The 22,569-nt window shown below is 40.4% G+C and overlaps 1 protein-coding gene across 1 annotated transcript in view; it reads right to left on the bottom strand.

The window, feature by feature from the left end:
* The window catches only part of LOC117514721 (sodium- and chloride-dependent GABA transporter 2-like), a 177,021-nt gene that overhangs the window by 24,240 nt on the left and 130,212 nt on the right, over window positions 1-22,569 (bottom strand). Inside the window, exons 8-12 of the mRNA XM_034175287.1 lie at window positions 12,808-12,911; window positions 10,780-10,904; window positions 5,033-5,145; window positions 4,764-4,901; window positions 4,574-4,676 (exon numbers count right to left, since the gene is read on the bottom strand). Of these exons, the coding sequence (XP_034031178.1) occupies window positions 4,574-4,676; window positions 4,764-4,901; window positions 5,033-5,145; window positions 10,780-10,904; window positions 12,808-12,911 (583 nt within the window). The remainder of the gene's footprint in view (window positions 1-4,573; window positions 4,677-4,763; window positions 4,902-5,032; window positions 5,146-10,779; window positions 10,905-12,807; window positions 12,912-22,569) is intronic.

The following is a 22,569-nucleotide window of genomic DNA, read 5'->3' as shown; positions in this document are numbered from 1 at the left end:
TCCTTGTGGAGGGTGTCAGTGAGGGTCTTCTGTATAACTGCCAACCCAGCAGGCTTCCTCATGATTATGGTTGTGTATACTGAACCAGACAGACATTCATGGGATTTATACTGCAGAAATAGTGACTTCAAATTGCATATTCTAATATTTTCAGATACACATTTTCTATATTTGGGGGGCTGTAGGCCACAATTATAAAATTAAAATTCACAAATGCTTGAAACATTTTAGTTTATACGTAATGAGTCTTTTCAGGTTTTCACATTCTGAAATACAGTGAGGAAAATAAGTATTTGAACACCCTGTTGTTTTGCACGTTCTCCCACTTAGAAATAATGGAGGGGTCTGAAATTTTCATCTTAGGTGCATGTCCAATGAGAGACATAATCTAAACAAAAAAAAACAACAAAAAAAAACAATCTGGAAATCACAACATATGATTTTTTTAAAATAACTTATTTGCATGTTACTGCTGCAAATAAGTATTTCAACACCTGTGAAAATCAATGTTAATATTTGGTACAGTAGCCTCTGTTTGCAATTACAGAGGTCAAACGTTTCCTGTAGTTTTTCACCAGGTTTTCACACACTGCAGCAGGGATTTTGGTCCACTCCTCCATACAGATCTTCTCCAAATCTTTCAGGTTTGGAGTTTCAGCTCCCAAACATTTTCTGTTGAGTTCAGGACTGGAGACTGGCCAGGCCACTCCAGGACCTTGAAATGCTTCTTACGGAGCCCCTACTTAGTTGCCTTGGCTGTGTGTTTGGGGTCACTGTCATGCTGGAAGACCCAGCCATGACCCATCTTCAATGCTCTTACTGAGGGAAGGAGGTTGTTTGCCAAAATCTCGCAATACATGACCCCATCCATCCTCCCTTCAATACCATGCAGTCGTCCTATCCCCTTTGCAGAAGAGCACCCCCAGAGCATGATGTTTCCACCCCCATGCTTCATGGTTGGGATGGTTTTCTTGGGTTTGTTCTCATCCTCTAAACATGGTAAGTGGAGTTGATTCCAAAAAACAATATTCTGGTCTCGTCTGACCACATGACCTTCTCCCATGCCTCCTCTGGATCATCCAGATGGTCACTGGTGAACTTCAAACAGGCCTGGACATGTGCTGGCTTGAGCAGGGGGACCTTGCTGCCCTGCAGGATTTTAAATCATGACAGCAACATGTGTTACTAATGTAATCTTTGTGACTGTGGTCCCAGCTCTCTTCGGGTCATTGACCAGGTCCTCCTGTGTAGTTCTGAGCTTTCTCAGAATCATCCTTACCACACAAAGTGAGATCTTGCATGGAATCCCAGACAGAGGGAGATTGACAGTCATTTTCTGTTTCTTCCACTTTCTAATAAATAATCATAACAGTTGTTGTCTTCTACCAAGCTGCTTGCCTGTTGTCCTATAGTCCATCCCAGCCTTGTGCAGGTCTACAGTTTTGTCTGTGGTGTCCATAGACAGCTCTTTGGTCTTGGCTATGGTGGACAGGTTGGAGTGTGATTGATTGAGTGTGTGAACAGGTGTCTTTTATACAGGTTACAAGTTCAAACAGGTGCAATTAATACAGGTAAAGAGTGCAGAATAAAAGGGCTTCTTAAAGAAAAATTAACAGGTCTGTGTGAGCCAGAATTCTTGCTGATTGGTAGGTGTTCAAATACGTATTTGCAGCAGTAACATACAAATAAAGTATTAAAAAATCATAGACTGTGATTTCTGGATTTTTTTTAGAATATGTCTCTCACAGTGGACATGCAACTAAGATGAAAATTTCAGACCCCTCCATGATTTCTAAGTGGGAGAACTTGCAAAACCACAGGGTGTTCAAATACTTATTTTCCTCACTGTACACAACAAAAATAATGAAAATTTTTGAGATGCACCACCTATTTTTGACAGGTGAGACATACAGTAATACAATTTGGAGATAAAATGTTTCACTAATGCTGACGAAATCCACTATGAGCTTGCATGAGAGATGCATACAGGACAACATGGTTGATATAAAATTGGCAACCACAACAAAGAATTTTGCTGTAATATCCAAGATGGACACCAATATGAGACAGGGAATCAGTGCTGATGAGTGCCAAACAACAACTTTTGGGTTAATATTCCACCAGGAACCATTAGTCAAAATAGATTTCAGTTGAAACAAATTGCTATTCTTGCACACACTTCCCAAATGTACTAATTACTGTCAATGAAATGGCTGAAATGTATGAAGAAAGAAAAGAAAAAGAAATACACAAAACAACAGTATGTGGTGCTCGATAGCACAAATATACTGGAAAATACTGTTTATATACACTATTGAAACCTCCCGACACAGGTGTAGCGCCATGTATTGAGGATGTAGAAATACTGCAGATGCATCGAGGTGTCTTAAGGGCCTTTCACACTGAACACGTCGGAAGCGTCAAATGCATCAAAAATCAGTCTAAAAAGCATTATTTTCAATGAGACGCATTGCTTTTTAGATGCGTCAGAAGCGTCGCGTCAAAAGCCGAGCTAAACTGACGCTTCTGATGGGAGCGCACATTGCCACTTGTCGGCACGCTGACGCAGTCAAAGTTCAACCCAATCCAACTTTCAACGCTCTGAGCTGTGACGTACCTTCGCGCTGTCCAATAGGAACGACACGTCGGGCCAAAACATGGAAGACTAGTGGCAGAAACAGCTGATCTCTACAAAATCGATTGGTGCAGAAACCACTGATCTCTACAAAACAGATTGGTGCAGAAACCACTGATCTGTACAAAACAAATGTGTCACAGGACTGCTCATTTATAGAGCAGTCTTCTGAAGAAAAATCCTTGGAAATGTTTTTTGTTGTTTTGTTACCTCAGAATTTCTGATTACTGTTACTTGTAATTAAAATAGCTAAATAATTAAAATAGCTAAATAAATCAATAAATGGTTCTTTAGAAACCTTTCATCTGTAAATTAAAACCACCTTTTATTTCAGATTAGATCATTTCTTGTTTAACATAAGGAACCTCGGCCATTTATTTTTAGACAAAATAACATGGAAATTTGTACATTTTTTTTTAAGTCTGGTAGATTATTTATATCTCATTTCAACCAGAAAAACAGACACAAATGTTTATTATAAATGCAACAGGAAATAATTTAACAATGACTGCAGTGTGATTGTAAAGTAGGATTTCTGTGACATAAACCTCATGATGAATTTTTTAAATGGTCATTTCAACTTGTAATTTCGCCAAAATATGTAATTGCCTTTAATGTTGTTATCAGGACAGAGTCATTTCTAAAATATGAATTTGAGCGCAATAAGTGGAGAGCTTCTACCTGTGCAAATGTCTTTTGACTTTGATTCGTGGACATTTTTAATGATCCGTTCATTTATTGTTAAAATATAAAATGAAACAGCTTTTTAAAAATAATAAAATAGTTGCTGTTGAATGAGCCTTTTATTTAGCAGGTGATGTTATGCTGGATTCTCGGAACCAGATGAAGGTCTCTTTGACCTCTGGTGGTGTTGCTGAAGACACTTTTGTCCTATTTTGAAGAGCAGAGATGTTTTTTCGACTGGACTTTGTGGTGTTCAGCTCATCAGTGGAAGTTTAGTTGTCTGCACAGCAAATGTTCGTGATTGGGACAAATAAAAATATTTCTTTAAATATAAAGAAACACTAAACAGTTTTTATATAAAAAAGAAAAAAGAGGAAAAAAGTATGCCCCCCCCAAAAAAAGTTATTTAAAGTTGAAATTTGTGGTCTCTGAAAAAAGCTGTAGCTTTATTTGGTAAAAATAAGAAACACTGAACCATTTACAAATTAAAGTGTTTACTCAGATCAACTGTGCTAAAAGTTACGCTAACATTAGCCACTCAATAAACCTTCACAGCAGTGCAGAAACGTCATGTTTTACTTTTATTTTATTCTCACCTAGATAAAGCTGCAGAACTAAACTCTGCTGGGCAAACTGGGACTTAGCATATATGCAAAAAGTGGGAGATTTCGGACTGAGTGGGTTTGCTCCATCCCCCTGGCTGCCTGCCTCGGTCTGCCCAGAAATGATGCCTGTCTCCGTGTGGGTCGGCCCGCTGTCGCAGTACGATCGATATCCCACCAAGTCGTCAGTCCTTCCTCGGCCGACGTCACTCCGAAAAGTAGCTGAAAAAAAAGCTTCTCCCAGCAGAGTGATGGGAGAATCGTTTTACTGCTGTTTCTTAAAGCTTTTTGTGGTTCAGGTGATGCAAATTCAAGATGGCAATCGCTGAACTTTTTTCAGGTTGTGGAAACAGCCAGAGTGTGATGTTGCAATCTCCGCCCTCTTGCCGCTTGGAAACGCATCCGACGGATTGGGAAGCGTTGACGGATTGGCCTGAAGTATTCAGTGTGAAAGGCTCATTACTCTACACTATACGTACGCATGTTGCCACCTGATGTCTGTATGTCTCATTGACTCAAAGTAGATGCATGTTGCACTATATACATAATGTTGTACGCGACTCCTGTGTGAACAAGGCCATAAAGAACAAAACTTTCATGTCCCTGAAGCCAACTCAGAGGAGGAGAGCAAAGAAGTGGGTGGGATTCAAACCATAGACCCAGCCGATGGCCAGAGACTGGAAGATAGAGACCAGAAGCAGGCTGACTCCACTGTAGGAGAAACGGTCATAGATCTGAAAGACATACAGACCACCCTGCACAGAAGACAGACAGAACAAACAGGCTTGTACTTTCATATGAAAACAAACCAAAAACACAACCACAAATCAAACATGATGTACCGGTGTGACCATGACCAGGCCTATGAGGAAGCAGCCAAGGCAGATAAACAGCAGCAGCAGCTCTCTGCGGTGACCTCGTCTGATCAGCTGCGGGTACAAGTCTGTCAGAGACGTCATCAGGGCCTCCAGACACACAAACTGCACAAGGAAGCAGAGGATCGACTCGGTTATAATGATGGTGCAGGTGCGCTGGAATCTTGCTCACATGGTCTGTCCATATGTGAGTAGTTAGAGGATAAAAATGAGGTAATTTATCAAACACTGTTTACCACTGAGTCCAAACCCAGCATGATGATCATGAGGAAGAAGCAGACAGCCCAGACCTGAGGTAAAGGCATCATGGCTACAGCTCTGGGGTAGGCGATGAAGGCAAGGCCAGGCCCTGTGAGGAAACACAACACCATGGAAAGTGTTACCACCTCAACAATGTGATGATCAGGTCGACAGATCAGACACACACAGGCTTTGATTGAGACTGATTCTGAGTCTTGCCACAGTTCTGAACAAAGCCCCATCACACATAGCAAGAAGGAACCATGCCCGACATGGCAAATATTGCCATAATCCGACACAGTTGGGAGGAAAAGAGGCGTGGTCAGCAGTGTCAGAACACATCCAGATTACCTCATTCACACCTGCAAGATGGCATCAAAGCACATGTAGACAACAGGTAGATGACACAGACTGCTGACAGATGGCCATAAAAGGCGCTGAAGACTCCCCGATGTCCAAACGTCTGGATGGCAAACACGGCACCAGAGTGGGAGGGAGTGCTGTGTTCCTCACACACACGTGCATGCGAGTGCACAGCATGCGTGTGTGCGTGGCACTGAAATTATCACTCAGCCATGTGTCTGTGTGTGTGTGTCTATGCATAACATTGCATGAGCCACTAAGCATGCACGTGCCAATGGACAGTTTTGGTAAAAGTTTGCTGGCAGTGCGCCATGCTGTTCCATGCATCAGACGGAGCCTTTCCAGGGAACTTTAATTTCTTTTTTCTTTTTTGCTCACTTCAGCAGCACAATGCAACTCTGGACACTTTGTTGGTTGAATTATCACATGGGATATATTTTTACGTGGTTCATTCCAGCACACAGCAGCCGGGTGAGAGGATTTTAACTACAGGCTGTGGTCTCGGCTCCATGTTCACCTCCATGCTGTGAAACACTCCTCGACTGTTGTTGGAGGTGAGATTCACATTTATTAACCTCTTAAACCTGAGAGTCCCCAACTTTGGGGACTTGCCCTGTTTTGGAACATTTGAACACTCATAACTAACCAATGCTGACACCAACATACACTTATTACACATCAAAATGTCAAGCGAAGTCTCCTCTACAAAGGTATCCACTTCAATCACATATCAACTAACCACAGCTGAAACGCCAAGCAAATAAAGACATAAATCAGAATTCATTTTTTTGTGGGGAAAAAAAAAATCTAATTTACTCTTACCAAGTATTATTTACTTTCAATTTTTTTGCATCCACAACATCCCCTAGGACCTGTCTTTTAGCTGATCCAAACTTTTGCATTTTTGACCTTGTACATGCTGAGAAATAAATCATAATGTATGGGTATGTGATTTTGGTGAAATAGGCTCTACGGCTTAAGGGGTTAAGGCTGTCACAGCCTGGCACATCAGTTCCATGCCATATCTCCTCCAGAGTTAGAAGATGATCATATATTACAAGGGGAGACCCATTCAGGTCGGAGTCTGACGCGTGCACTGACACGTTACTGTGCACCGTGGAGCGGTGCAGCTGCTCGTGTTATATACACGTGATGGAGGCAATAGTTCATATTCTTTACTTCGCCCATGGGAAGGAATGGACAAATATCTGTACTGTAAGGTCTATTGTGGATATAACAGCCTGTTCACATTTGCGGCGCACAGTAGCGCACGGTGCTTTCGGTTTTATAGTCGCTGTTCACATTCACTGTACATGATAACAACTCATAATTATTGTCATGAGGAAGTGTGCTACATACATTTCAACAGTTCCTTTGTGCTCTGGGAGGGGGGTTGGACATTATTATATGCGGCACGTGCAGGTCATACTGGCAGGCTATGCCACATCCATCTTGAGATTCCCTTATATGCACTCAAATAATTTCATATCTCATTTTTCCGCCATTGCAATGTATAAATTGCGGTCAGATGGTCCTCACATCGCACACGGCCCAACGTCATATAGGTGTCCCATCTCAATGGCGCCCAGAGGGTTTTGAACATGTGCATCACACTCGGGACCGCCAGCCATTTTTGATCAACTCTGTGGACTCTCACAGATGGCTGTCAAAATGTTGTAGAACTGAAACCCACCACTTTTCGAATGAGCGCCGATTCGTCATTCTGACTCCGTTCTGCATGATTCTGGCTATTTGTGACAGGGTATTAGAAACAACATTCTGAAAAGAAAAGCAAGCATCACTTTGAGGCTGCATGAGCAGTATTTTAAAGCTACAGTGTGTATAATGTAGCTTTAAAATAATTTAATTTATAACAATATTTGCCTTATACAACCCCAATTCCAGTGAAGTTGGGACGTTGTGTAAAATGTAAATAAAAACAGAATACAATGATTTGCAAATCCTCGTCAACCTATATTCAATTTAATACAGCACAAAGACAAGATATTTAATGTTCAAACTAATAAAATTTTTGTGCAAATATTTGCTCATTTTGAAATGCCTGCAACACCAACACATTTCAAAAAAGCTGGGACAGTGGTATGTTTACCACTGTGTTACATCTCATTTCCTTCTAAAGCCACTCATTAAGCATTTGGGAACTGAGGACACGAATTGTTGAAGCTTTGTAGGTGGAATTCTTTCCCATTCTTGCTTGCTGTTCAACTTCATCTGTTCAACACTCCAGGGTCTCCGTTGTATTTTGTGCTTCATAATGCGCCACACATTTTCAAAGGGTGACAGGTCTGGACTGCAGGCAGGCCAGTCTGGTACCCGCACTCTTTTACTTTGGTGCTACACTGTTGTAAAAAGTGCAGAATGTGGCTTGGCATTGTCTTGCTGAAATAATCAGGGACGTCCCTGAAAAAGACATTGCTTGGATGGCAGCATGTGTTGCTCCAAAACCTGGATGTACCTTTCAGCATTGATGGTGCCATCACAGATGTGTAAGCTGCCTATGCCATGGGCACTAACACACGCATACCATCACAGATGCTGGCTTATGAACTTTGCGCTGGTAACAGTCTGGATGGTCTTTTTCCTCTGTTGTCCAGAGGACACGACGTCCATGATTTCCAAAAACAATTTGAAATGTGGACTCATCAGACCACAGCACACTTTTCCACTTTGCATCTGTCCATTTCAAATGAGCTCAGAGACCCCGAGACCGAGACTCAGAGACCTGTTACTGGGTGCAGCACACTCATGACCAATGCGTTATTAATGTTTTGGTACTTCCACCAACTAACAGAGTGGTGGTTGTGTAATCATCTCCGTCAGGGCTGGATCCAGAGTGAAAATCTGACAAATGCATTTTTGCCGAATGCTAAAATAAAAATCGTACAAGTCTTGTTATTCAATAATCGTCATTCTTTTATTTGTGTGCAACATACACTGTCACACTTCTTTTAATATATTTATTATACTTCATGGACCATAGTGAACACTTATTTGTATAAATATGATGTTCTAAAAAAAACCACTATAACAAAAATTGACTGTAAACAGGATCAAATTTATTGCCAAAATCTTTCAGTTATACCTGAATCTATATATGATTTTTTTTCAGTTGATAAAATCAATAAAAATATGACTGCATATATTCTTAATAATAATATAATGAGATACAGACAGTTCACAGAAGACATTTTCCACTGATACCAATCAAAATTAGAAATAGTCCAGCAGGTAACAATATTCATCATGTCCATGACTAAATATACTAAAACAAATACATCACAATTGTACACATATCACAACTGTGATATGTGTACAATTGTGATGTATTTGTTTTAGTATATTTAGATTTTGTTGTGATTTGGCACTTTATAAGCCGATTAAATTGAAATTGAACATTTTATTGAGTCTTAAAGTAAATAAATATGAAATTGGTCACTGGATCCTTAAACTTTGGACATAATAAACTCTACATGGTGGATCCTTGATCTCTGGACATAAATAGGAATAAACAAATCTGTAGTTTTTGTCAAAAGCACTTCCTTTCAGACATTATTGGCATGAATGTCTTTCCATATATCTGAGCTGAGTTCTTGCTTCACTTCAGGATGTAATTTGTAAAGAAATACAGCATGTTTCATTTTGGGAGGAAAAAACGTTTTAGTCTTTATTCAAGTTTTTTTTTTTTTTTTTTTTTTTTTTTTTACCGATGACGAACGATGCGTAAAAAAATTTGACCGATGCAACTGCATCAGTCCAAACCGGTCTGGATCCGGGCCTGACCTCTGTTGTATTTTACTGTATGTATATGTTCCAGATCCAGGCCACCTCCAAAATTTTTCCCGATTATCATCACTGTTGAGAACTTCTCATCTAATGTTGTCACAAAGATGTACTTTTTTAAAATCCTTTATGGATGTGATCCTTTAAAACTACAGTGAGCAGGATATAGTGTCATTTGGTGGTGATGTTGCAGATCATCTTACATCACCTTTCCTTCTAACAACACTCAATAAGTCTTTGGGAACTAAAGACACTAATTGTGAGTGTCATGATTAGGTATAAAAGGAGCATCCCCAAAAGGCCCAGCCGTTCACAAGCCAAGACGGGGCGAGGATCACCACTTTGTGAACAACTGCATGAAAAAAATAGTCCAACAGTTTAAGAACAATGTTTCTCAATGTTCAATTGCAAGAAATTTAGGGATTCCATCATCTACAGTCCATAATATAATAAGACGTTTCAGAGAATCGGGAGAACTTTCTACACGTAAGTGGCAAGGCCGAAAACCAACATTGAATGCCCATGACCTTCGATACCTCAGGCGGCATTGCATTAAAAACCAACATCATTGTGTAAAGGATCTTACCGCGTGGGCTCAGGATCACTTCAGAAAACCATTGTCAGTTAACACAGTTCAAGGCTACATCTACAAGTGCAAGTTAAAACTCTACCATGCAAAGTGAAAGCCATACATCAATAACATCCTGAAACGCCACTGCCTTCTCTGGGCCCGAGCTCATTTGAAATGGACAGAAGCAAAGTGGAAAAGTGTGCTGTGGTCTGATGAGTCCACATTTCAAATTGTTTTTGGAAATCATGGATGTTTTGTCGTCTGGACAAAAGAGGAAAAAGACCATCCATATTGTTACCAACGCAAAATTCAAAAGCCACCATCTGTGATGGTATGGGGGTGTGTTAGTGCCCATAGCATGGGCAACTTACACATCTGTGATGGCACCATCAATGCTGAAAGGTCCATCCAGGTTTTGGAGTAACACATGCTGCCATCCAAGCAACATCTTTTTCAGGGACGTCCCTGCTTATTTCAGCAACACAATGCCAAGCCACATTCTGCACGTGTTACAACAGCGTGGCTTCGTAGTAAACGAGTGTTACTAGACTGGCCTGCCTGCAGTCCAGACCTGTCACCCACTGAAAATGTGTGGCGCATTATGAAGCGCAAAATACGACAACAGAGACAACAAATGTTGAACAAATGAAGTCGTACATCAAGCAAAATTGAGAAAGAAGTCCACCTACAAAGCTTCAACAATTCGTGTCCTCAGTTCACAAATGTTTATTGAGTGTTGTTAGAAGGAAAGGTGATGTAACACAGTGGTAAACATACCACTGTCCCAACTTTTTTGAAATGTGTTGCAGGCATCCATTTCAAAATGACCAAATATTTGCACAAAAACAATAAGTTTATCAGTTTGAAAATTAAATATCTTGTCTTTGTGGTGTATTCAATTGAATATAGGTTGAAGAGGATTTGCAAATCGTATTCTGTATTTATTTACATTTACACAACATCCCAACATTGTAGTACTGCGTTGTAGTACTGCTAACTGAGTGTCACCTGACTGGGCCACAGTGGCGATGTCCACGCCCTGTTCCTTGGCCATGAAGCCCAACACAGAGAAGATGGCAAAACCCGCCACAAAACTAGTGCTGCTGTTCAGGAGGCACAGCAAGATGGAGTCCCTGCAAGGAAACACCCATTTAAAAAAAAGAGGACTGCAAAACAATAGGACAGAACTGAAGCAGCGCATGAAAGAAACACATTCTTCGTATCACTGGAATAACTTTTGTTGTTGTTGTTGCCATATCTGGCCCGTGAATGTGTGCAAGATGGTGGGAAACAAGTCAGTGGAGGCTTTATTTTTATAAGATGGGGCTGTGCACGTGTTTTCTTCCCTTTCCTTATGCAGGTCAACTGACTAAGGGGAGCTCCCTTTAATTTCACAGAATATGGAATATCTGCAGTGCAGTGTAACCACATAACAGCTACAGTGGGGTAAAAAAGTAGTCAGTCCCTGATTCTGCAAGTTCTCCTACTTAGAAAGATGAGAGAGGTCTGTAATTTTCATCATAGGTACACTTCAACTATGAGAGACAAAATGAGAAAAACAAAAACCAGGAAATCACATTGTAGGATTTTTAAAGAATTTATTTGTAAATTACGGTGGAAAATAAGTATTTGGTCAATAACAAAAGTTCAACTCAATACTTTGTAACATAATCTTTGTTGGCAATGACAGAGGTCAAATGTTTCCTGTAAGTCTTCACCAGGTTGGCAAGGTTTGCACACACTGTAACTGGTATTTTGGCCCATTCCTCCATGCAGATCTCCTCTAGAGTAATGATGTTTGGGGCTGTCGCTGGGCAACATGGACTTTCAACTCCCTCCACAAATATTCTATGGGGTTGAGGTCTGGAGACTGGCTTTGCCACTCCAGGACCTTGGAATGCTTTTTATGGAGCCACTCCTTCGTTGCCTGAGTTGTGTGTTTGGGATCATTGTCATGCTGGAAGACCCAGCCACGTTGCATCTTCAATGTTCTCACTGAAAGTAGGAGGTTTTGGCTTAAAATCTCATGACACATAGCCCCGTTCATTCTTCCCTTCACACAGATCAGTCGTCTTGTCCCCTTTGCAGAAAAAACAGCCCCAAAGCATGATGTTTCCACCCCCATGCTTCACAGTAGGTATGGTGTTCTTTGGATGCAACTCAGCATTCTTCTTCCTCCAAACACGACGAGTTGAGTTTTTACTAAAAAGTTCTATTTTGATTTCATCTGATCACATGATATTCTCCCATTCCCCTTCTGGATCATCCATATGCTCTCTGGCAAACTTCAGATGTGCCTGGACACTTACTGGCTTAAGCAGGGGGACAAACCTGGCACTGCAGGATTTGAGTCCCTCTCTGCGTAGTGTGTAGCCTTTGTTACTTTGGTCCCAGCTCTCTGCAGGTCATTCATCAGGTCCCTCCGTATAGTTCTGGGATTTTTGTTCACCGTTCTCATGCTCATTTTGACCCCATGGGGTGACATCTTGCGTGGAGCACCAGATCGAGGGAGATTATCACTGGTCTTGTATGTCTTCCATTTTCTTACAGTTGCTCCCACAGTTGATTTATTCACACCAACCTGCTTGCCCATTGTAGAGTCACTCTTCCCAGCCTGGTGCACATCTACAATTTTCTTCCTGGTGTCCTTCGACAGGTCTTTGGTCTTGACCATGGTTGAGTTTGGAGTCTGTTTGAGCCTGTGGATAGGTGTCTTTTATACAGATAACCAGTCCCAATAGGTGCCATTAATACAGGTAACAGGTGGAGGACAGAAGAGCTTCTTGAAGAAGAATTGAGACCATAATTTACAAATAAATTCTTTAAAAATCCTACAATGTGATTTCCTGGAATTTTTTTCTCATTTTGTTTCTCATACTTGAAGTGTACCTATGATGAAAATTACAGACCACTCTCATCTTTCTAAGTAGGAGAACTTGCACAATCAGGGACTGATTAAATACTTTTAGGCCCCACTGTAGCTGTACCACTGCGTTTGTGTGGTTGTGTGCATCTGTGCATGACAAAGTGCCTCACTTATAGCAATCATTGTTGTATTTGTTGTAACTGCCCAGTGCTGTGAGGCTCCCCACACAGACTGCATATGAGAAAAATATCTGCGTTCCTGCATCCATCCATACCTGCAAGGAGAGCGAAAGACAGACAGAGGGGGAGAGAGAGAGAGAGAGAGAGAGAGAGAGAGAGAACAAATGAGAAGACAGAATATCATATTATTATTCTATTCTATTATTCTATTCTATTATTCATATTATTCTAACTGTCAGAATGTTCCGTGATGCATACCCAAATGTCCTCAGACCGCTTAATGTGATGAACTGGATTTGACCTGACTGCTTTACATACAGTCATGATCCACACCCAAATGTCATTTGTGTGCAGTCTAAACTGATAAAAACAAGTGCTTCACATCTGTCTGGGATGAACCAGAGCACCTGATGGACGTTTGCTTCTGGAAGACCCCAGCGCTGTCTTAGTGACTCTGTTCACAGTGTAGGCATCTTCTAATACAACATCTGTTCTTGAAGTCCGTCTCCTGTCAATTACTGAGTTTGTGCACCACATAAAACTACCGGGTGGGGTTCAGGCAGACAGAAAAACCCCAACATAACCATGTTGCATAAAACAGTGCAGTCCAGTCTAACTACATTTCAATGTAAATGACTACGGCAAGTATCACAGTTTTGGAGCTTAAATGAAATATTAACTGGCCCAAAATCTGTCAATGCATTGTGAAAGTGTGTACACAATATTCAGATTATTTACATATTTATGTAATATTTGTTCTATTTGTACACATTACTTGCCTGCTGTTGCACAAGTCTCTTGTCACTGCTGCTGTGGCACTGCAAATTTCCCCATGTGGAACTAATAAAGAAATATCACTAGCCAATCTAAAGGCACTTAAGCCCCCTCACACATAGCAAGAATGTGCAGGAACCAGGCCGACACGGCAAATATTGCCATAATCCAGATGCAGTCAGGAGGGAAAGAGGCATGTATACTGTGTATGGATCCCATCCAGACTACCTTGTGCACACCTGCACGATCGTATGCACAGTGTATTTAGACAACAGTTTAGATGACACAGACTGCTGTAAGATGGCCATAAAAGGTGCTGAAGACTGCCCGATGTTCAAAAGTCTGGGTGGCACACACGGGACCGAGTGGGAGGCAATGCTGTGCACAGGACCTTTGCACAGGACCTGCTGGTACTGGACATCGTAGTACAACCAGCGTATGGACCGGACTCGGTGTGGTCACTCATTCATGCAATCACATCTGTGCTTCTCCTCTCCTTCCCAGTGCTACTGACCTTATGTGCAAGTGCATACGTAGAATGATCACTCAGCTGTGTGTGTGTGTGTTCATAACAGCTGAATGATCTGCTAAGCGTGTGCATGGGGTGCATATGTGCCACTGCCAGTCACTGGACGCCTTTGCTGAAAGTCTGCTAGCAGTGGGCCAAGCTCTTACATCGTTCATCAGATGCAGCCTATCCAGCAAGCTTTAATTTCTTTTTTCTTTTTTGCTCACTTCAGCAGCACAACGCAACTCTGTACACCTTGATGTAGGTTGGATTATCACATGAGATTTATATTTGCCGTGGTTGTTTGCAGCACACAGCAGCCGAGTGAGAGGCTTTTCATCACAGGCTGTGTTTACTGTATCCTGTATGCCCTGCACTGTGAAACAATCCTGGTTCCATGCTGGAGATGAGTTTCATGTTTAATGATGTTGTCATGGCCTGGCCATACAGTTCCATGCCATAACTCTTACAGAGTTTAGATGGTGATCAAGTAATAATATGTATATGGCAGTACCTCAGTACTTCCAGACTGTGGCTGGATGTGTCATTCTGATGCCATTCGGCCATATGTGTGATGGGGTATTAGTAGGAATGAGCAGGAATCAAGCAGAATCAGGTGGAAGGGGAGAAAAATCCTATATCTGAGGCACATTTTGGAGGGACAGATATTCTGACAGCTATGTAGGAATGCCATTCGAATACTTAGAATGTGGGCCGAATCCACCTTGAATGACTGCACATTCCATGTGTATTTGCTTTCAAATGCAGTTCAAATGTAGGTGGAACACAGTAGGAATACCTAGAATACTGTTAGCATGCAGTAAGAAAATTAAAACCCCCATCACACATAGCAAGAATGTGCTGGAAGCATGCCTAACATGGCAAATATTGCTGTAATCCGATCCAGTCGGGAGGAAAAGCGGTGTGGCCAGCTCTGTCAGAACACATCCGGAATACCTTGTCCACACCTGCACGATGGCATCCAAAGTGCATGTAGACAACATGGTGGATGATACAGACTGCTGTCAGACTGCCATAAAAGGCGCTGCAGACTGCCTGATGTCCAAATGTCTGGATGGCAGACCAGAGCACTGTTTTCCTCATGCTCACGTGCGCGCTTGTGAGCGTGGCACACGTGTGGGGCTGTAATTATCACTCAGCCGTGTGTGTGTGTGTGTGTTTGTGTGTGTGTGTGTGTGTGTGTGTGTGTGTGTGTGTGTGTGTGTGTGTGTGTGTGTGTGTGTGTGCACATAACACTGCATTGGCCACTAAGCGCGCTTGGTGCGATAATCTGTGAGTTGCCACTGACACTTTGAAATGACAGAGGCGCAATGAATGCAGCAGCAGTATCTCCTCTGGCTGCTGCACTCTGATCCATCTTTTATTATGAAATTGCTGAATTAATGTGGAAATGATTGTTGTACCAAAGCTTCACATATCTGTCGCTGACTGGAGTGCAGTTTTAAGCAGAAACGAGGTGATAATTGGCAAATCGCAGGTGATACACATAAATGATGCATGCGCAGTGAAGGCAGGGCGGACCAATTTTTAGGGGGGTTAATTTGGTCAATGACACCAGCTCATTCCACCTCTAGTGTGAAGGGGGTATATGGGAATATGTATCTAAGGCTGTGTCTTTCATTAAAACTTAAAATACCTGCACAAGTAAACCACTTAACTAATCGTATTCTAATTTATTTTTAAACAATGAAAAATAAAACTTTTTCTTTACCACAATCCAGATTTGAAACATTTTATTTTCTTTTGTTTTCTTTGAATTTTCAACAATACTGCTTTATGTGGCTTGGGTAACTGAAATTGGATAGAGTGGGAACTTGCTGCTACTACTGTGTTGTCAGCTTATCACACACAAATACAAAACTTGACACCAGCAAAGCGTAACTATTTATAATACAATGAACTATGTGTCATCCCAATATTATTCAGTGAACACATATGAGCAGAATGCACTATTTGCTTGAAAATTTACGTAAAAAGGCTCTTTTTCCAGCCGAACTGAAGCCAAACAAGGCCACTGGCCCAGACGGCCTGAAAGCCCGTCTACTCAAAGACTGCGTTCAATAAAAAAGGAGTCTTCTCCAGATTGTTTAATTTCCTCCTTGTCACAGGAGTGCCCAAATCTTGGAAATTCTCCATAATAAGGCCTATAAGCCAGGGAGACTTTTAAGTCACATTTAATGACAAAAACAAAACAGTATCAATCAACAAAAACAGTACTGTCGCCAAAAGTCCATGGTTAACAAAAGGTCTACAAAATGCTTGTTAAATGAAGAATACATTATACAGACAATTTGTTAGACTAAGGACAAAAGAATCTGAACATAGATATAAATTATATAAAAACAAACTAACTAATATAATCAGAGCCAGCAAGAAATTATATTATACCAATCTATTAAATAATAATAAAAATCTGGGAAATTCTTAACACTATAATCAAAAATAAGGTAAGAGGTAATTCTTAAACAAATTATTTTATTGATAAGAACAAGGACATCTATAATATGTATAACATAGTTAATGGTTTTAATAACTTCTTTGTTAATATTGGACCCGACTTGGCAGCAAAAATTCCCGATGGTTGTAACAAGGAGCAGGAATCACTCATAAAAATCAATCCAAACACAATGTTTCTCTCCAGTGTTAGTGAAGCCGAAATAATAGATATTGTTAATAAATATAGTAAGTCCCTTCGGCTGCTCCCTTGTTTGCACTCGGGGTCGCCACAGCAAATCCAAGGTGGATCTGCATGTTGATTTGGCACAGGTTTTACGCCAGATGCCCTTCCTGACGCAACTCCACATTACATGGAGAAATGTGGCAGGGGTGGGATTTGAACCCAGAACCTTCCGAACTGAAACCAAGCGCATTAACCACTTGGCCACCACCCCTGCTAAAATGTAAAAATAAAAAATCAACTGACTGTTATGACATAGATATGAAGCTAGTAAAAACAATAATCAAAAGCATATCAAAACCCCTGACTCATATATGTAACGTCATTTCAAACTGGGACATTCCCAACCAAAATGAAGATGGCAAAAGTTATTCCACTATACAAAAATGGAAATAAACATATCTTCACAAACTACAGACTGGTCTCTCTACTTCCACAATTTTCCAAAATTTTAGAAAAGCTTTTTAACAACAGGTTAGGATCCTTTATAGAAAAATAGAACATAATTAACGAATGTCAATATGGGTTTAGGTCTGGTAGGTCAACTTCACTTGCAATAATTGAAGCAATAGAAGAGATTACAAAAACCTTAGACAGTAAAAACTATATAGTTGGAATATTCATTGATTTAAAGAAAGTGTCTGACACACTTAATCACTCAATTCTAGTCAATAAATTGGAAAGATATGGTATCAGGGGAGTGGCTTGGAACTGGATTCAAAGCTATTTAACGGAGAGACATCAGTTTGTGCAGATGGGTGCATTTAAATCTGGGTGTTTGGGCATCCCTTGTGGGGTCCCACAGGGATCCATACTGGGTCCACATTTTTTAATCTTTATATAAATGACATATTTAATGTGTCACAATTCTTAAAATTATTATTATTTGCAGATGATACCAATATATTCTATTCCAGTGATAATTATAGCAAACTTATTAATGTGGTAAATAGTGGATTAATTAAGATGAAAACTTGGCTGAATATTAATAAATTATCCCTAAATATAAATAAGACTAAAGTCATGTTTTTTGGAAATCATAATGTCAGTTCTAATTTACCAATAAATATAGACAGTGTCGAAATAGATAAAGTGTCAGAAGTCAAATTTTTAGGGATAACCATCAATAGTAAATTAAGCTGGAAGTCTCATATCAGCCACATACATAAAAAAGTTTCCAAGAATGTCTCTATTATGTATAAAGCAAAATATTTTCTGGATCATAATGCATTATATTTATTGTATTGTTCTTTAATCTCTCCTTACTTAACATATTGTACAGAAATCTGGGGTAACAATTACAAAAGTTTGCTACATCCCCTCTGTATAATCCAAAAGCGGGCAATAAGAATCATCTATAAGGTAGGATATCTTGATCACACAAATAGTCTATTTTTTGCAATCAAAATTGTTGAAAATGCCAGATCTGGTTAATTTTTACACTGCACAATTATTATATAAAGCCAGTAAAAACTCATTACCCAGTAATATTCTGAGTCTCTTCACCCAGAGAGAAGGAAGCTATAACTTGAGGGGATGTGGTAACTTTAAAGTCAAGGCAGTGAGAACTACCAGGAAAAGTTTCTGTGTGTCCGTGTGTGGCATTAAGCTGTGGAATAGTTTGGCACCTCAGCTCAAGCGATGTCCTAACATCCATCAATTCAAAAAAAAGATACAAAGAAATGGTTCTGTTGAAATACATGAATGAGGAGAGAGGTGCGTGATCGTCATGTCTTTTTAATTTATTTCTAGTTAATTTACCTTTGCTTTTTTGCCTTGTCAGCAATAGAAGGGGTCTCGCTAGGACACACAAACTTTCATAAATACCTGGAATTATCCTGTACATCAATTTAATTATATATCATAGCCATAATTGTAAACTATAATATTAAAAGAATGAATAATAATAATGATAATAAAATATATATGTTTGTTAATATAATAGATATTAACATATTTGCATAATACCTGTTATTGCCGGTGTCGAAACCATGGTCAAAAGTATTATTTTTATACATCATGATCCTGTAGTTGAAATGCTAGTCAAATAGAAGTATGGTGATGATGGTAATAACTTAGAGAGAGGGGGAAACATGTATATGTATATATGTATTCGTATATATATGTGTATGTGTGTGTATGTATGTATATATATATATATATATATATATATATATATATATATATATATATATATATATGTGTGTGTGTGTGTGTGTGTGTGTATATATCTCAAAGTCAAAGTGTCTTTATTTGTCTCCCTAAGGAGAAATTTGCCTTGGATAGAGTCTGCTACACAACAACACATCCAATACATAGCACCCATACATTAAAAACAACACAGTAAGTCAAAGGATAAAATATAAATACACAACATTATTAACATCCTTGTGCAAATTCCGCAATTCATACCCTTAAGCTATCTTCCCTGGACTATCTGCAGATTTATGAGCTTCACTGATAATGGAATAAATGAATATTTATATCGATTATATTTACAAAGAGGAACCCTGTACCTCCTTCCTGAGTTAAGTAAAGTATATTCAGAGTGCAGAACATGAGACTCATCTGTTAAAATATTGTCAGCACATCTGAGAACTGCCTGGTCAAACAACTCTTGGGGAGTTACAGGTACCACCATACCCATGATTTTGCCAGCTATCTTAATCAAATTTAATATTTGAGTTTTTGATTTAACCGTTAAATTACAAAACCAGCTAGTAATACCATACCGTAACACGGACTCAATCGTTGCTCTGTAGAAAATCAGCATAATTGTTATGTGTCGGACGCAGCTCGGAGAACCGACCAGCGTTTGAAGGACCCAGTATGAAATAAGCAGAGCACGGTACAAAGGCTAACTGAATTTAATACATAACAGTGATACAAAAATAACAGAAAGTGCGGTCTGGCGTGGTGCGCTCCCAGCAGCGCTAACGGTCCGGAGCCAGAAGCTGTTCGGACCCAAGGACCCCACCGACACCCCCCAGGTGGCCGCAACAAACCGAGTCTGTGAAAGAAGGAACCATTATGTGAGTCCACACTCTACACACAGAGAGAACACTTAAAGGTGTACAAACAGCAAACACTTCCTGGCTTGATTACTAATCAGCTTCCCAACCTGCAGGCATGGAACATCCAGTTCACAAAACTCCACTGCAGTGGAAGCCGATACATGACTAACATACAGCTCAATATAATAAAGGTGTGAGGGACACCACATTTACTGACTGTATAAATGTTAGTCCCAAAATCTAACGTACCTCAGGAAGTGTGCTGACGAGCGTGAGACCTCACCCCCTCCTCTTTCACAGACCGTGCATCAAACCCTGGACGTTCTCTGCATCCACTGATGATGAGATGGCTCCCGAGACGACGATCTCACCCGTCTGGTCACAAGGTTGAGTCTCTGGCAAATACACACTGTATACTCCAGTCTTAAATGCCACCATGTTCCAATCCATATAGATGCACCTCAGCTGTGAGTCCTGACGAGCCGCAGGTGATCAGGGTGAAGTCCTGATAACCTCAGCAACACAGCCACTCAGTCCCAAATGCAAGCCACCTGGAAGGAAAAACAAAAGACAGAAACAAAAAGGCAGCCAGGCCCCCCAGCCATACAACAATAATATTCCTACATACACCAAACAGTCGGAGTCGACGGAGAAAGTGCAAACGCTGGTGGATTCGGGCACAAACACTTGACACTTGCATGTGCCAGCTTAAGTTATTATCGATATAAACCCCCAGATATTTATATGAATCCACCTGTTCAATGTTACGTCCATGTATGGTGACCACACTACAGTCTCCAACAGCCCGAGGGTCCACCAACATCTCCACTGTTTTATTAACATTAATCTGCAACTGATGGACATCACACCAGTTCACAAACCTGTCCAATCCAGATTTGTGACAACTTGAATTAGTACTAGTGTTCAGCAGACTGAGTATTACAGTATCATCTGAAAATTTAACAACATACTGGTTTGGCTGATAGCTGATACAGTCATTGGTATACAGTGTAAATAAAAAAGGTGAACTAACACAGCCCTGAGGGGCACCAGTGCTACTTAATGCAATATCAGAGCAGACAGAATTGACCTTCACCTGCTGTGACCTGTTTGTCAAAAAAGAATGATACCACTTAATTAAAAAAGGGTTCACATTCAACTGAATCATTTTTTGAAGAAGGATATGTGACCGGATACAGTTAAAAGCAGAACTAAAATCAATAAAAACTAATTTGGCATATGCAGAGGAACTCTCAAGATGCTTTAAAACCAAGTTCATTATAGTTAAAATGGCATCACTCGTACTCCGCTTCCTTTTATACGCAAACTGATACTGATCCAAGTGTGGCTCCACCTCTACAGTAAGCTCCTGAATTAACAGTTTCTCCAATGCTTTCATTACATTAGAGGTTAGGGCCACTGGCCGAAAATCATTATTCACTTGGGGGCATGATTTCTTGGAAACTGGAATAATAACTGATCTCTTCCAAAGCTCAGGTACTGAATAAGTATCAATAGAGAGCTGGAAGAGTTGATGCCAAGCTGGAGTGAGCTCCTCTGCAAATGTTTTTAAAAGAAAAGCAGACATATTGTCTGGCCCTGTAGCTTTATTAGTGTACATTGATTTAAAAACTTGAGTAACTGATTGTGAGTCAATTAAAATTCTGTCCTCATGCAAATTACACCTAATCTCTTTTAAAATTTCCCTGCACTCTTCCTGATTATCATACTCAAAACGCAAATAAAAATCATTTAGCTCATTGGCTTTTGCAAATTCATTATTGTCAATTACAGGTTTCCTTTTTGTGTCCATGTTTGTCATGCCCCGAATAGAATCCCACAGTCTCTTATTGTTCGCTCTGGAAAGGTCCCGTTCTGTGTGCTCCTTATGCTGCCGTCGAGCATCTCTCATCTTCTGGTTCAGGTCTTTTTGTGCGACCCTAAACCCTGCAAAGTCCCTTGATTTAAAAGCTGCTTTCTTCCTATTAATACATTCCCGTATTTCCCGTGTGACATATGATTTATTTGGGTATTTCTTAATAATCTTTTGGGGAATGATTGAGTCCACACAGAAAGAGATGTAACCAGTAATTGCCTCTGTGGCATTATTGATATCCGCGTTTTGGAAACAAATGTCCCAATCTGTACACAAGAAACATCCTTTCAGCTCCTCTATCTTGTCAGCAGACCACAATTTAACAGAGTGGACCTCAGGTTTACTAGATTTAAATGCTGATCGATAGGTGGGGAGAAGCTGGACTACATTATGGTCCGAATTGCCAAGAGGGGGTCTGACTCTGGCTGTGTAGGCATCTCTTATGTTCCCATAGCACTTATCCAGAGTCTTACTGCTCCTGGTGCTACACTGAACATATTGGTAGAAGCCAGGCAGGGATTTATTTAAACTGCAGTGATTTAAATCACCAAGAACAATCATGGCAGCATCCGGTTTATTTTAAAGATGAGAATGGACACAATCTGAAATCTGACGAGCTGCCCTGGCGGCATTTCCACTTGGTGGAATATAAACTACACACACAAATATATTTGTGAATTCTCGAGGAAGGTAATAAGGTCGTAAGGTTACACACAGGAGCTCAAGATCGGAGTTACATACCCTGTCTCTGACAGCAAAGTTTGTACACCACCTGTCTTTAACATATAAACAAACTCCACCACCCCGTGTTTTACCAGAGTTTTTGTTCCTGTCCAGGCGGATGTGTGTAAATCCATCCACTTGAATGAAGCTGTCCGGTATA

The sequence above is a fragment of the Thalassophryne amazonica genome, chromosome 1 (assembly GCF_902500255.1).
Source record: "Thalassophryne amazonica chromosome 1, fThaAma1.1, whole genome shotgun sequence".
Lineage (NCBI taxonomy): Eukaryota > Metazoa > Chordata > Actinopteri > Batrachoidiformes > Batrachoididae > Thalassophryne > Thalassophryne amazonica.
The sequence above is the reverse complement of the archived record's forward strand: the minus strand, read 5'-3'. Positions and strand labels throughout refer to the sequence as shown.